This window comes from Terrapene carolina, unplaced genomic scaffold (assembly GCF_002925995.2).
Source record: "Terrapene carolina triunguis isolate 2854851 unplaced genomic scaffold, T_m_triunguis-2.0 Scaffold31, whole genome shotgun sequence".
NCBI classification, from domain to species: Eukaryota; Metazoa; Chordata; order Testudines; family Emydidae; genus Terrapene; species Terrapene triunguis.
The window spans coordinates 4,041,525-4,056,573 of record NW_020664382.1 but is presented as its reverse complement, the minus strand read 5'-3'; the positions used below and the strand labels follow the sequence as shown (position 1 = coordinate 4,056,573).

The following is a 15,049-nucleotide window of genomic DNA, read 5'->3' as shown; positions in this document are numbered from 1 at the left end:
CTCTGTGCTAGGATGATAATTTCAGGTAATTTTTCTGCAAAAACTTCCAAATCCTTTCCCCCTTCAACATGGGGATGATTCATTCCTTCTCCCAAAAATTCCCTTGCTAGGTTCTTTGCTCCCTGAATAACTGCTCTGTATTTAACACCACTGTATTGCATTTATCAGTGATCGCTCCAGTCACCTGAGGAATCAAAGTTATATTGTTCCTCTTTCTGCCCAGTCTCGAGTTCTAGTGTCATCTGCAAACTTGGACATTTCATTTTCAATATGATCCAAATCCTATTTTCTATACCCTATTCTATTCTATAATAAACGTCTTAAGAGGCTAATTCCTAGGATCCCTGATGTCCAGCTTGGTAAGTTTCCACATATGGCTATTTTTTGACTCCTGCTATAGACACTGCAGTGTTGCCAACTCTCATGATTTTATGTCTCACAATATTTGGTGTTTTTCTTAAAGCCTAAGTTTCTAGAGTCAGCTGAATACATGAGAATCACAGCTTTTACTTCAAAAACAGCCCCAGAAAGCAAAGGTACTTTGAATGCAACTGAGTATGGTATATACTCCAAAAAGTTTACTCATAGTACGTGATGAGTGTTCTCAAAAAAGTAAAGTGAATCTGTAGGTTACCATGATGTATAATCCAGGTAGCTTAGAAAGGATCTAGGCACCAATATGAAGCCTGGGGACTGAAAAATTAAATGTCTGTGACTTGAATATAATTTTATCGAGGGTACTATATTTGTAAAGGTATTGAACATCTAGAGACACATATTCAGAAGGGAAGGGTCTATACCTGCCCAATCTCCAGCATACTTGGCAGCTCCACAGGTTCAGAATTTATAGCCTACTGCTTGTCCCTGCTTCAATCCTGATCAAAATCAGGCCACTTATTAAGGTGCCTAAATATGGCCTGAAGAACCTAACTTCAGGCTCCTATTTTTGAAAATATTGGCCACTGTTTTTAAATATATCCTAGTAACCTTGAATTCTCAGGCAAACAACTCTTACAATACAGTTAGAGATGGAGAGATTTATCAGCCACTTTTCTTACCTTAATAGAACCAGAGATGGCCCCAACCTGTAAAATTTGGACCTGGATCTAAGCTTCTGCAGAGTTAAACTCAGGTCCATATTTAATTTCAGCCTTGTAGTTATAAAAAATAAATGCTTGAAAGCCTAGAGATTCTAAATTAAGATTAAATTTGTGAAAAAAAAATCCCAAATGCTTGAAACTCTGGAAATACAGGGTTAAGATTCCACAAATAAACTTAAATCCATATTGATACCAGAGAAACCTATACAACCACACTTTGTACCCTTTTATCAATTTCTGTATGAGCCACATGCTCCCACTTTAATAGCCCATGCTTTGCCTAATCATTGCAGCTGGTTAAAACCAATAATCAAACCTTCTTTGGATGAAAAATGGCTTTTCAACAAAATGGAAATTTTTGTGGAGAAAATTCTGATTTTGTTTAACTTTTTTAAGGGAAAAGAACATTTCTGACAAGCTCTAATAATACCGTGTGAACTACAATCTCACCGCACAGGAGCCTTACCTTCTAGGAATGAGCCATTTAGAGTACATCATCTTGCTCCTTACCTACCAGACACAGGGCAGGTCTACACTAGAAGTGCTACATCAGCACAGCTGCGCTGCTGTAGCGCATCTGGTGAAGACGCTCTATTCTGACAGAAGAGTGCTCTCCCGTTGGCATAATTACTCCACCTCTGCAAGCGGCAGAAGCTATGTTGGCAGGAGAGCATCTCCCGCCGACATAGCGCGGATGTGGACAGCGCTTAGGTCGCTGTAACTTGTGTCGCTCAAGGGGGTGTCTTTTTTACCACCCTGAGTGACATAAATTAGATTGATTTAAGTGATAGTGTAGACCTGCCCACAGATCAATGACCAAACCCTCCCACTCCCATATTCCCACTCCAGTTCGGAGACAACACTATTTTCATATCTCACCATGTACATATGATCTGCAACCACCTGTACTAGCTAACATTCCACTATCTTTTTCATACACATTACAGACACCACTGTACTTAAAAGTGTACAAGTAGTGTTTTGTCTTGTTAGTTCAATAAAAATATTTAGGGATCAAAACATCTTGTTTAAATTCCATAGGCTTTAAAACAGCAAATCATGAAAGCATGTGGTTAACTTTAGGCATCAAGAGGACCACTAACATGCTTTAAATTAAGCATGTGCTTAAGTGTTTTGCTGGATCAGAACTATAATGCCCACGCACTCACAAGTTTCCCTCCTTAGACCCTCCTCGGAGCTCTCTTTTTAGCTGTATCTACAGCCTTGAATGACCCAGAGGACTATGAGCCTGATTCAAAGCCCATTGTAGTCAATGGAAAGACTCAGCACCTTAAATGGACAGGGATTTTGCTGATCAGAAGCCAGGACAGGAAGCTCTGAGGAAACATAAGAACTACCCTGTTTGTTGGTTTGAATATTTGTTTTTTGTTTTGGAATTTACTGATTGTAAATCTGCAAGGAAGAAACTTGGTAACCAGAGACTTTGCCAAGTTGTGTTATTTTGGTTATATCAGAACTCCTGAAATAAACCCAAACTCCAGAGAGAGTTCTGTGTTTAGACCTGTGCCTCCTGTGAACTCACTCACTCTGTCTAGCTGCTCAGAACCTTGCTGAGTTTCCCACACCATTACAATGCTGGGTAAAATGGAGATTTGGTTACGTGTCCAAGGCCACATTATGAGCCTGATTCTCCTCTCACATCCATTTTACACCACTGTAGCCCCTTTCACTTCAATGGATTTAATTCTAATTTACCCCAGCATAAGGGAGTGGAAAATCTGATTCAATGAGTTCAGTTGGCAGAGTCAGAAATAGATTCCCAGAATTTCTGATTTTGAGTTCCGTACTCTCACCACCGTGCCACACTGCCTCTTGCTTAAACAAATATTGATTGAACCACTTCTCATTTATTTTCTTAAAGAAAAGGGTCTGATTAAGCTTATTTTGAAGTAATCTTTATAGAGTACAGTAGCACACCACAAACAATACACATCTCAGAAATATCAAATTGTTCATTTGAAATGTCAACAAAGAGATACACTTTGGGAACTTAAAAAAATCTTACATTTAGAAAAGGCCTGACATTCAAAAAGGGGCTCTGGATGAATCAGCTTGCGTTTGTGTTCATTAAGAGCATCAATTCAAATACTCCTGATTGTTTCAGTTGTTTATGAATCTCGACCTTCGTAAGGCACTAAAATGTGCTGTCTCCTAAAGATGTTCCCTGCCGATATGACACACATTTTGTATTGTTTTGCTGCACACAAGCATTAATATCCCAGAGGTAATCCACCCTTCTTTTAACGGCTGATGACAGGTCCAATGGCTGAGCAAAAATCAGTTGAAGGAAAAGGAAGTCTTGTCGGAAATGAGATTAATCTTGTAACGAGTGTTCAGCCCTGATAACCCATCTGTGCAGAGAACTGCTTTAACTGGAGAGCAATTAACCTTCACCTGACAAGCTCTGTCCAACCGTTATAAACAGCATTAAAGGCACAGGATCCCCTTTTCTTTCTTTCTTTGTGTAGACTAAATAATCAGATTTTTCATTCCATTAAAACTATATGTACAACAGTGCACTGATGCTAAATCTCAAAAAAATTTATGACATGGCAGTGGGCTTTTGGATATGCTGTATCTTTGGCCTTTGCCTTAGGTGGCTGATCTGGTTAGCAAAAAGAAATCATTCTGACCACTTCCAGTGGCTATTGTACCAAGGGAAGTTGGTGTGAGTATGTCAAAGATTAACAACAACAACAACAACAACAATCTTTGCAAGTTGACAAGAGTTAGTTCAGTCTGCTTATGTTAAATCCCTTTTAGTTTAACAATCCTGGCAGGACGGATTGTGTCATTATACCACCGTTGTGCTCCTCAAGGCCCACGTTTAGGAACAACCTAGTTTTTTGCCCTGCGGACTGGTGGAGTTTAGGTATGCTCCAGAAGTTAGCAGGTTTGAGGTTAATGTAACTGTGAAGACTGCTCAGTACACAACTGCCTTCTTCTGCCAGATAATACCAACAGATTGGTTGGAGCACAGGTTATGTTTGAAAGTGTCTATAAGTCTAACTCTAAGAGCTGCAGTTAAAATGCCACGGTCTTTTAAAAAGTAATATCAGTTTAAATAACTGTCCTTCTGAAAATGATATCCATCATCATGGTAGCAGTTTAGGGGTAACAGAACTTGAGTCTATTTTTCAAAGACAAAGCCACCATGTGTATGATATAGAACAAGCTCAGTGGCATAGCAGTGCTCAACCCTGTGGGCAAAGGCTAAAATACTGATCTCAGTTATACTGGCAGTAAACTGGAGTGATTTCTTGGAAGTCAAGAAGTTACTGGCTGAACAATTATCAGAATCTGGTCCAAAGACAGGAAGCAGGTTCTAAATCCCAAGGCCCTGAACAACTGGTGTGAAATCCTTGGCCTGTTGAAATCCATGGCCAAATTCCCATTGACTTCAATATGGCTTGGATAGCATTCCGGGTTTCTAAAAGATTTGTCCTTTCTATTCATGCATCTGAAACTACTTACCTAAATATTACTATTGCCATTTGAGTTTTTATGCCTTTGTTTCTCTTTCCCTTGATCCATGTTTCTCTTTTCCATACCTAAAGTCCAGACTTGCACGTCAGTCATTGCCTAATTTGTCTGCCCAATAAGGCAAAATTTCCATTTCAGTTAGTTCAAATGAGTGTACCTTGCATAGTAGATTACAAGCGCCATCTATGAGTAATCTATCTGGAACATGCCCTAAACTACATATTGGACACGCCTGTGTTAGCTCTGGTGAGAGGTGTTAACTGGGTGGCAGAACACATAAATAGGGAAGGTAGAGAGTATCCCTGCCAAGTCTCCTCGGTTCCTCATTCAGTCTACCTGGCCTGCCACCAAACCACCCAGCCCAATGCACAGATCCCCTGCTCTACAGAGGGCATTCCATTTGGCTGCTCCCTTCCCATTTCCACATGGGCAGGGAAGAGCCTTTGGTTAATACCGAACCCATGAGAATAGATGTTCATGTAAGAAATGAGTACACAGATTCGTAGACATCAAGGAAGGAAAAGACTCTTCTAGCTCATCTTGCCGCCAATGAAAGATTGTTCCCTACAGTATACTTTCATAACTTTGTCCACATGTTTTTAAAAATTCAAGATCTCTAACCCATGAGGTTATGAAACAGAATAAAACCCAGTATTTGTGTTACTACTACCACAGCACATGGGGTAGAGAGGAGACAGGGGGGGGGGGAAGAGAGAATCTCAAAGAATCCCAAAGTACTTTACAAACATAATGTAATATACAGGGCCACCAATGTGATAAGACAGAATTTGTAGTTGAATGCAGTAACTGCCGATCCCTGGTCTTTATGTAAACAAATCTGGTGCACTGTGGTTTAAATTGAAACAGTGATAGCTAGAGAATTCCCATTATATTGAACACTTAGTGGTTAGTTCCTTTTAATGAATTAGATATTAGCAGATAGGAAGTTCCTATTGAAAGCATTTCCTGTATTGGTACTCCCTGATTTGGCAAGTTATCAGGGTAGGAAATGAACACAGGAAGTATCTGTCTACAGACCTTTTATCATCAAGGTAATTGCTGTGGCAGCATTTTAATGTTTATCAAGGTAATAAACATATAGTCTAAAAAAAGATGTTTTTCAGCTCTAAAGAACAAGGCTTTAAAAAAATCTTATGTGATATCACTATATTTAATCATAAACTTCAAAATAGCGCTCAAATGCCATCATCTGTTCCCTCTCAACAAAATTGCAAATGGTGATTAAAGTGAGAAATTTCCTTTTTCGAGTGGGAGTGCGCTAATGATTAGGGAAGAGAACTGGAACCAGAGGACTCTTGGGTTCTCATCACAGCTCTGGGGCTGACTCTCTCATTCTCTCTCTGACAGCTGTAAAGTCCTTTATAGCCACATTTTTAGGTGATACCATCTTAAATAATCATTCCCCTTCCTTGGAATTTACACACTCCAAATACTTGTAATTTATCATCTCTCTCTTAATCAAGCTATGTACATTCTGCTCTTAATAAACCATTTTTTTAGCTGGTGTAAATTGGCATAGTTCCATCAAAACCAATGGAGCTACACCAATTTACACCAGTCAAAGGTCGCCGTTCCAATCAGTGGAGTTATGCCCTGGATGAACTTGACCCATTATATCTACTGCATTCTCTCCAGCCACGGATTTTCAAACTCTGTTTAAAAAACAATTTAATTGTCTGGCACAATGCATTCTTTACACACTGCTTAGTGCCCAGGGTTCTTGTAATGTTTAGATGTTTAATGATGTTGTTTTTATGTTAATATTTGTTCCATTATTTTACTAGTGAGAGAAGTGAGACTTGTAGGATGATCATTTCCATAGTGTCTTTCACCTCTAGGTCACTAGTTCAAACTAAGTACAGGCGAGCAGATTGAAAATCATTACCAATATCTATATCATGATCTAGTTGAAATAAGTTATTGTTCTCATTTCTGTTCCTAATAGGATTGGTATCCACATAACAAAAACTGTCAGCACTGTTCTCAAGGGAGCCATGCATGCTGGGGGAGAGAGAAAACATGGAAAACAGCATGAAGAGTCTGCCCCTTGTGTGTTGGAAACTTCCTCTTACTATTGATTTCCAAGACAAATCTCACCAAATATCCTGCAGACTCTATTTCCCCAAACACCCTGATGGGTATTACTATGGGATTGTACAACTCCCTTAATTGCTAAAAAATAAAGTGGGGGTGAGACATTTATCCAGTCTGAAAACAGCTTATTCACAATGCTGCCGACTAGGTGACCCCATACACACATATCCCTCACTTAGGTATAAGATTCAGCAACTGTACATGTAAACTCCTTAGGGCAAGTCTCATGGCCACTTCTCTGTTCTGCACAGTGATGAGCACACTCAGAGATCAACAAATAATTTAGAAATAAATAACAGTAAAATAAGCAGAGTATGTGGCAATTTGCTCAGTCCATTAGCATGCACCTTTTCAATGCTAACAGTCGAAATAACTGCAGGTATCACTAACCCTATTCTATCACCATCCAGCAAAAGAAGCTACTTTTTAATTAGCTGATTATGGGGCTGATCCAAAGGCTATTGGAAAAAGTCCCACCAACTTCAATAGGCTTTGGATGAGACCCAGTGTGCCCCACTATTTAATTTTATCTTGCGAAAAATGATACTATAAGTGACATAAGCCAATTTTTTCCATTTAACTGATTTCCTAAAGAAACCTGCTATGCTGCTTTAGAAAGCTAAATTATATGGAGTAATCATTGTTAAATGAATGGTATGAATATTCTTATTGGATTATGAATTGCCACTTCAAAAATAAACATTTTTGTTTTCCCTTAACATTTCTTTAAAATGCCTCTGCATTTCTCAGCAGGAGATCTCCAATGTGTTCAGAATGTTTAATTCTACCAACATTACCGCTTCAAAGGCCTGTTGAAGTCTCATGGAACTTTTTCAAAAGCAGGCTGTTTAGAGATAGCTTAGCTTCTGTTAAAAGCAAACCAAACAAAAAATCCATTAGGTATTTTTCATCTCTTCTTCTTTACTTAGAGTAATTTATATGGAAACTGTATCTTTGGATCAAAGTCAGGTTTGACGCAGGCAGGCATAAATCAAGTAGAGTTACAACAGGGCTGAATTTGGTCCTTTTTTTTTTTTTGGTTTTGTTTATTTTACAAGATTTAATCTACTTCTACTTGATGTCATAACTTTATGTTTGTGGCACTATAATTGTTTGTCCTGGAAAGAAATGGGGGCCTGATCCTGCAGTCCTCATTTGAACGACACTCCAATTTAAATCAATGACAGTTTTGTCTGAATTAAGGAGTACAGTATCAGGCCAAAAAGCTTTAAGGCCCTGATTCAGCAAAGCATTTAGCTGTGTGCTTAACTTTATGCAGATGAGTAGTCTCATGGAAGTCAATGGGGCTATTTACTTGCTTATAGTCAAGCACATGCTTGAGTGCTTTGTTGGACTGAATCCAAATGAGGAACAAGCAACAAGGACCGATGAACTTTTAATATTTTGTTTTCATGCAACTAACAGAAATACACAATACTGCACAAATGATGTTTGCGGAAAAGTAATCACACCTATCTCTAAGAAGATTATTTCTCAAAGCTTTCCACAAGACGTCAGCCTTCAGTTTTGATTGGTTTCAAAAATATTTGAAATAAGTATTTTGCCTTTCAAAGGAGGGGAGGGGAGCAACAGTGCTATATAGAGTAGCTTAGAGTTGAAGACTAAGATTTCTGATGAAAGGTTCTTGTACAGTATATATTGATTTAATCAGCATACCAATGGTCTGTGGAGACCTACAGAATTTGTAACACCAGCCCTGGCAACCTCAAGTATTCCAAATTCCTGTATCAAATATGTAGACACTTTATCTCATAAACAATAGCTTCCAAGTCAACCACAGAAAGGAAACTAGTCATAACAAGGAGAGTGCATATATATTTAGAGGTAGATTAGGTTAAGAGAACTGTCCACATGTGTAATTGATAAGCCATTATAAAATGTCGATTATTAATTACTCAATAGCTTTTTCTTATTAAAAATAACTGTAATTGCACTGGCAGGCAAGGAAAACAAAATAAGTGGGGCCTGCTGTAGGATGTGGAATTCAAATTCCAGTTTAAAATAGACATTTTTGCATTTGACATTCCTTCCATCACTGAAAGGTGATAGAAAAAAAGAAATTCAAGATAAGTATGTTAATATCAACCACAAGGGGAGATTGGATTATTTTTTCATGTCATTCTAAGAAAGAAAAATAGAAGCCTACAATCAATGGTACTGTATTTATTTTCTAGCCCTCATTTTCTGTACATAGTGTTCTGCATACACTGCACACATCTTCAGGTTACAATTTGCGCTGGAAGAAAACATTGCTTCTTAGTATTTGATATCCCAATTGTCAGGAGGACTTCTGCCCGAAGGAGCATTTTATCTTTCAGATTCCAAAAAAGATGTAGCCATTTATATGAATAATGAGAATAATGAGTTAGTTGGGTAACATAAATAAACAAATTAGATATATAACCCCTCATGCTTCAGGTTTAAACCAACTACTAAATTATGGGAGTTAGGAAGAAACTTTCTCTGAAGGCAGATTATTCTACATTTTTCCACCATAGGGTTTCTTGCACTTTCCTCTAAAGCAGCTGATATTGACCACTGGTGGAGACAACATACTGAACTCTATGGACAACTGGTTTGATTCTGTACGGTTATTCCTAAAGTATAAATTGAATAATTTATTCAAAAGTCCAGGATTGCTAGCAAAAAAGCTTATGAATCTATTGAGTTTTGCCAATTAGTTTGACAGCTCATCCCAGGACATTCTGCTTTCCATATAATCGAGGGACAGTTATTATGAGATAGTAGATAGTTAGAATTCATGAGCGCATCCACATATTAGCTTATTTACAGGATGACAGAGATATCACATTCGTGACATAGGCCCCTGATCCTGGAAACACTCACATACATAGTTAACTTTAAATATACCAACTAGTCCCAATAAAGTCGATTGGACTATTCCTGTGCTTAAAGTTAAGAGTGTTAAGTGTTTGCAGGATTGGGCCCTTAGGCATTTTAAAGAACAGTGAATCAATGAATTATACTGAAAGTCCATCTCTCTGTGTGTATAAATCAATAATAATTTCTACTCAGTTATAAATAAAAACATAAATATTCTGAGCCAAACTCTCACCTTTGATGAATGTGTAAGGCTCCCATAGAAGTGACTAAAAGCCAAATGCATAGATCCAATTTGAACTATTTAGAAGGCTTTCAATCTTTGGCCCAGATCCTCAACTGGTGTAAATCAATGTAGTCCATCAATGGCGGTACACTGATTTACAGCAGCTGAGGAGCTGGCTTGCTATTCTGAAATGGCAAAAAAAAGTGAGAAATTATACAGTTGCTTTTTACATTTTAAGCCTATAGACAGAAATGTTTATTTCTGATCACTCTCTCAGTCAAATACTTGCTTCATTTACTCTACCTAGAACAGGAATTGAACCTCTTGGGACTGGAAATGATCTTCATGTTAAATATACTTCCTTAGTTTAGAGTCTAAAACTTTTATAATTTCGCCCCAGTTAATTTACATTGTGGATGGACATAAATTAAATCCTGGCATCAAAACTAAGGACTTTCCAGCAAAGTAGGGCCAAAGTCCTTCAGGCCTTAATCAGGCAAAACTCCACTGTAGGATTTGGCCCAAAATGAGGTGGCAAAATCTAATTATTATTTCACTTAGGAGACCTTTACTATCTCTACTGAAGCTTCAATTTAAGGAACTGCCGTGTAAAATGCAGCTACCGGTAGTTGTTCTTATCACTGTGCTGGAAGGCAGTAATATAACAACAACATAATAGTGTTATAATAGTTGTTAACATTGACCTCACTATAAATATACTAAAGAAAAATATAGAAATACAAAAAACCAAAAAACCTTATACTGCATCTAAGCATATTGTGCCTTCAGTTTTTAAGCAAAATTTCCCATTCACATCAGGAGGACCGTCCTGCTTAAAAGAAACGTCAGCTCATCATTACTAAATTAATACACAGCACTTTCTCTTAGCAGCAAACATGCTGACTCTAGGAACCTCAAAATTTTCATATAGAGCTTGATCCTGTAAAGTGCTGAATGTCTCCTGCCAGGTGCTGAGTGCCCGTAAATTGCCACTGAAATCAACAGGAGCCCAGCTGTTGCAGGGAGCACTCAGCATATGACATGTATTGGACCACAATGCAAAGTAGATTCATATTTTGATCTCTGTAGGTAGACTCTTGAAAGCTTCCCTCATTACAAAAGGATAAGAACAGACTGCTTTATAAATATATACAGACATACACACACATGCACACAATTCAAATAATTCTCAGGCAAGATTTTCATATTACAAAATTTTTAACAAAAACAGCATCAAACACCTGACAAATTCAAACAACAAAGCAGAAGTTATTCAGGAATCAAACATCAGCTTCAATTATTTAGTGGCCTGCCATTGCTGCTGTCCTATATCATTTACTATATCTCCATCATAATTGGAAAAGTATGAAAATACGTAATACCTCAAAGTGATTAAATATCTCGGTCCTGTATCTGAAAAAAACCCCCACCGATGCAGAGTCCTTATTGTACGTGTAGTTTTGTACTTCACATAAAACTGGTTTCATTATCACCAGGCATTCAGTTACAGTTAGCTTTCTTCTGCAATTAATCATAGTTATTGCTATATCTGTAACTGCTATCTATTGCAACATAGTACAGCAAAAATTAGATAGATTTATTCAGCTATCTGAGCAAAGAAACCTGCAAAACTCAGCTAAGCAGTCTTTTAAACAGCTGTTAAAATAATGCTTACTCATAAAAGTTAGTTATGAATCAATGACAGATTTTTATTGTCCAAAAAATAAAGACAAAAAGCACACACCAAGCAGAATGCCACCACGGTTAAGACAACATTTAAGAAAAATCCTGAATATCAGTATAGAGTTGCCACAAAAATAAATCTGTAACATCTGCATTACTCAAAACAAGAGCTGATGTCTCTTCATTTCCATGTGCAAATGTTTGTGCCCCTGTCAATAGGGGAAGCATTTAAAAGTATCCAAAGGTTCAGCATTCTGAGGAACCCTTTTTTCTTTCTTTCAGTGAACAACCTATCCCCTTACGGCAATCCAGATACACATCCAAGTTGTCAGAAATGATACCTACAAGAAAATTCGAAGCTCTCATAAAAGGGCTTTGCATATGCAATCCACAGCACTGAACAGTGAATTTAAAAAACCCAATTTTTTTTCCGAGTTAGAAGTTTTTAAGCCTTGCGGATGGTTGGAGTAGGAAAAAGGAAATTTACTAGGCAGTACAAAGGAAATCTTGTTGTCCTCTATTGTGGCAGTGGGGGTGTTGCCCAGTTCTAACTTATCTGTGTTGATAAAGGAAACCAAAGAACATATTATTGAAAAAACGTCCAATAAAAATGTACCCCTTTCTTACCTTAATAGTGCTTGCCATAATGTGATTAAGATTATTGATCGCTAATAATTGTTAATAATAATTATTGCTTCGCTCTGACCAGAAAGAAGTTTTGATGAAGTTGTTTAGAGCGGATGAGATTGTGCTAACTCTGGGAAATGAAGTCAGCCAATGGCAGGAAGAGGTTTCTATTGGTCCTGGCTACTGCAGCTCGAAGAAACAGGATATTTGGGAGCGAAGAGATAAGAGGTCCTAAAAACAATGTTGTTTTTCTTGATGATATGCGGCTACCAGATTTTTTTTTAAACAAAAAAAAAGTCAATTGCCTATGACAGCTTAGGCAGGTGTGATCTGATGTGCAGTAAGTGTGACATGCCACTCTGAAGCAGGATGCAGATGTCAGATGAAATGGGCCAAATTCGACAGGGTTTCATATAGGCTATCCCCTGGGGATTTACCGATTCAGGGCCAAAGTCAGACTTGTTGTACAACTCCATTGACATCAGAGAAGTCTAATCTATTTACCCCATGTCTGAATATGTGCATTAATCTCAGGCCTAGTTACCTGAGGTATTGACAGTTTATATCTTGTCTGATCTATTATACTGTTATTTTTAGCTATAAAGCAAATGAACTGGAGCCCATAATTTATCCCCCCCTCAACTGAGTGTGTACATGATGCTGCTTTGTTATTAATTATTATTCTTTATATTATCATAATGCGTAGGATGGCCCAGAACCCCTTTGTGCTAGGTGCTGTACAAACATGGGAAAAAAGACAATCCCTGCCCCCAAAGGGTTGAGTGCTGAACTGCTGGCAATTTTATTTTATTTTATTTTTTTAATGGTCTTGGGAAGGATGAAAAGGTTATACAGTATGGACAAAGTTAAAAAGCATGCACACAAACACTCAAATTCAGTGTTCCCAGCTCTTGTGTTTTTATTGTACGTCTCAAAACATTTGATGTTTTTGTTAAAGCCCCAGCTCCTGGAGGCAAGAGATGATGTGAAAATCTCAGCTTTCATAAAATAAAAAATGAAACAACAACAAAAACCCCAACAAAAAATAAGCTTCTAGCCTCCATGGTTTAGGAGACAAGCTATAAACATGACTCATAAAGGCTCAAAAACCAGAAGGAAAAATAATAAGCACCCAACACAGATTACTTTTAAAACTCATTATTTTTTTAAGCCAATCTCATGGTGTTTTGGAGTCCTGACTCATTCTTTCTGAATGCTTGGGATGACAATACTGAAGTATGGAAAAGTGGTGTTTTTTTTAAGTAAAAGCTGAAATTGTTTTGGGGACTATCATTTTGCTAGCTTCCCCTTCGTTAATGACATTGGGGGCTGTAGTGTAACTAGGAAACAGATTTCACCTTTCACACAAGGGAAAATATGCTCTGCCCCAATGTTGCAGGCATTGTAGCAGATACAGGGCAAGCAGCAGAACTGGTGTGCAAGGAGGAACAGGATTCTCAAAGATATGGCAGGCAGTCTCTACCAACTATGCGCTATGGAACACAGCTCTGTAGGGTTGACTGCATGTGTTACAGGGGCAGGCTGGTGGCTCTGTGACCACACTAAGCCACAGTCATTACCCTTGTGCAAGGTGAGCAAAGAGGCCATGTGAGCTACTGCAGCCTCACAGCTGCTCCATGGGCTGGGGACAGGATTCCTCTTCCCCGGACATCTCAGACCTCTCCAGTGCAGAGCCTGGTTACCCAGGCTCAGTGGTGGGAGCAGAATTTACCCCATAAGGCATACTTTAAAGGATGAATAGATTTCCCAAACAGCTATTTTAAGTTCGTACCAAAAATGTGATGAAACAAGAAACATTCCCACTGTTAGGATGTTAGCTAAGAGTGGCCTCAATCTTGCAATCGGCATTGCAGGATCAGGGCCCCACAGGATAACAATAACTGTACACAGTCTTTTTCCCATCTGAACATATAGTGCCTCACACAATGGGGCACAGAGCTCTGTTTGGGGCCTCTAGGTGCTAGCCCAATTAACAAATAAATAATAATAATAATAAAGTGGTAGCAGGAAAGTAGATTGGAAGCTTCTTGGTGGGTGCACACAAATATCAGACAGTAGAAAACCAAATAGCCAGTGCCTACGAGCCCATCCTCTCTCACGGCCCCACTACCCTCCCATTTATGAAACAAAGGGAAAGTAAAGCTTCACTGTGTAACTCAGGGGTCGACAACCTTTCAAAAGTGCTGTGCTGATTCTTCATTTATTCACTCTAACTTAAGGTTTCGCGTGCCAGTAATATATTTTAACGTTTTTAGAAGGTCTCTTTCTATAAGTCTATAATATATAACTAAACTATTGTTGTATGTAAAGTAAATAAGGTTTTTAAAATGTTTAAGAAGCTTCATTTAAAATTCAATTCAAATGCAGAGTCCCCCGGACCGGTGGCCAGGACCCGGGCAGTGTGAGTGCCACTGAAAATCAGCTCGCGTGCTGCCTTCGGCACGCATGCCATAGGTTGCCTACCCCTGGTGTAACTGATGACCATTTGCTTAGTACTGCCCCCCTTGGCATTTAGTGGACATTTTTCACAACACAATGCAGCACTAGAGAAGTAAAAAAATAGCAGCCAATTCATGGTGCAGGATTTGTTCGAGGCCACGCTGTGGGAAGATGGCATGTGTTCAGGGAGTAGGAGGGAGTGTTGTCAGGTGGCCCTGTACCTCAACTAATGCCTGAAGAGCCTCCGGGCTGCCCTAACAAGAGTTCGAGGCTGAACAAGCCTTCATTACCCTCCCTCCCTGATTTGGGCTCTGCACAAGCACAGGGATAAGTTCTGCCCATAGCTTTAGTTATGATTCCATCTTTCACTCTAAGGGATTCATACAGAGCCCCATATTCCTTCCAGCATTTCCCACCTGGCTTTGATTACTCATTCACAGACTTCTCCTCTGCTAGACATTATATTTTGCTT

The 15,049-nt window shown here is 38.6% G+C and overlaps 1 protein-coding gene across 4 annotated transcripts in view; it reads right to left on the bottom strand.

Annotated features, from left to right (window-relative positions):
- Positions 1–15,049, bottom strand: part of LOC112117824 (ETS transcription factor ERG) — a 207,509-nt gene that overhangs the window by 68,158 nt on the left and 124,302 nt on the right. Inside the window, exon 1 of one of the 4 annotated variants that reach the window (XM_024215904.1) lies at positions 12,118–12,229. The exons of the other annotated variants lie outside the window; for them this stretch is intronic. Within the exon in view, the coding sequence (XP_024071672.1) occupies positions 12,118–12,135 (18 nt within the window). The 5' untranslated portion in view covers positions 12,136–12,229. Of the gene's footprint in view, positions 1–12,117; positions 12,230–15,049 lie in introns of those variants that run through there. 4 annotated transcript variants of the gene reach the window in all.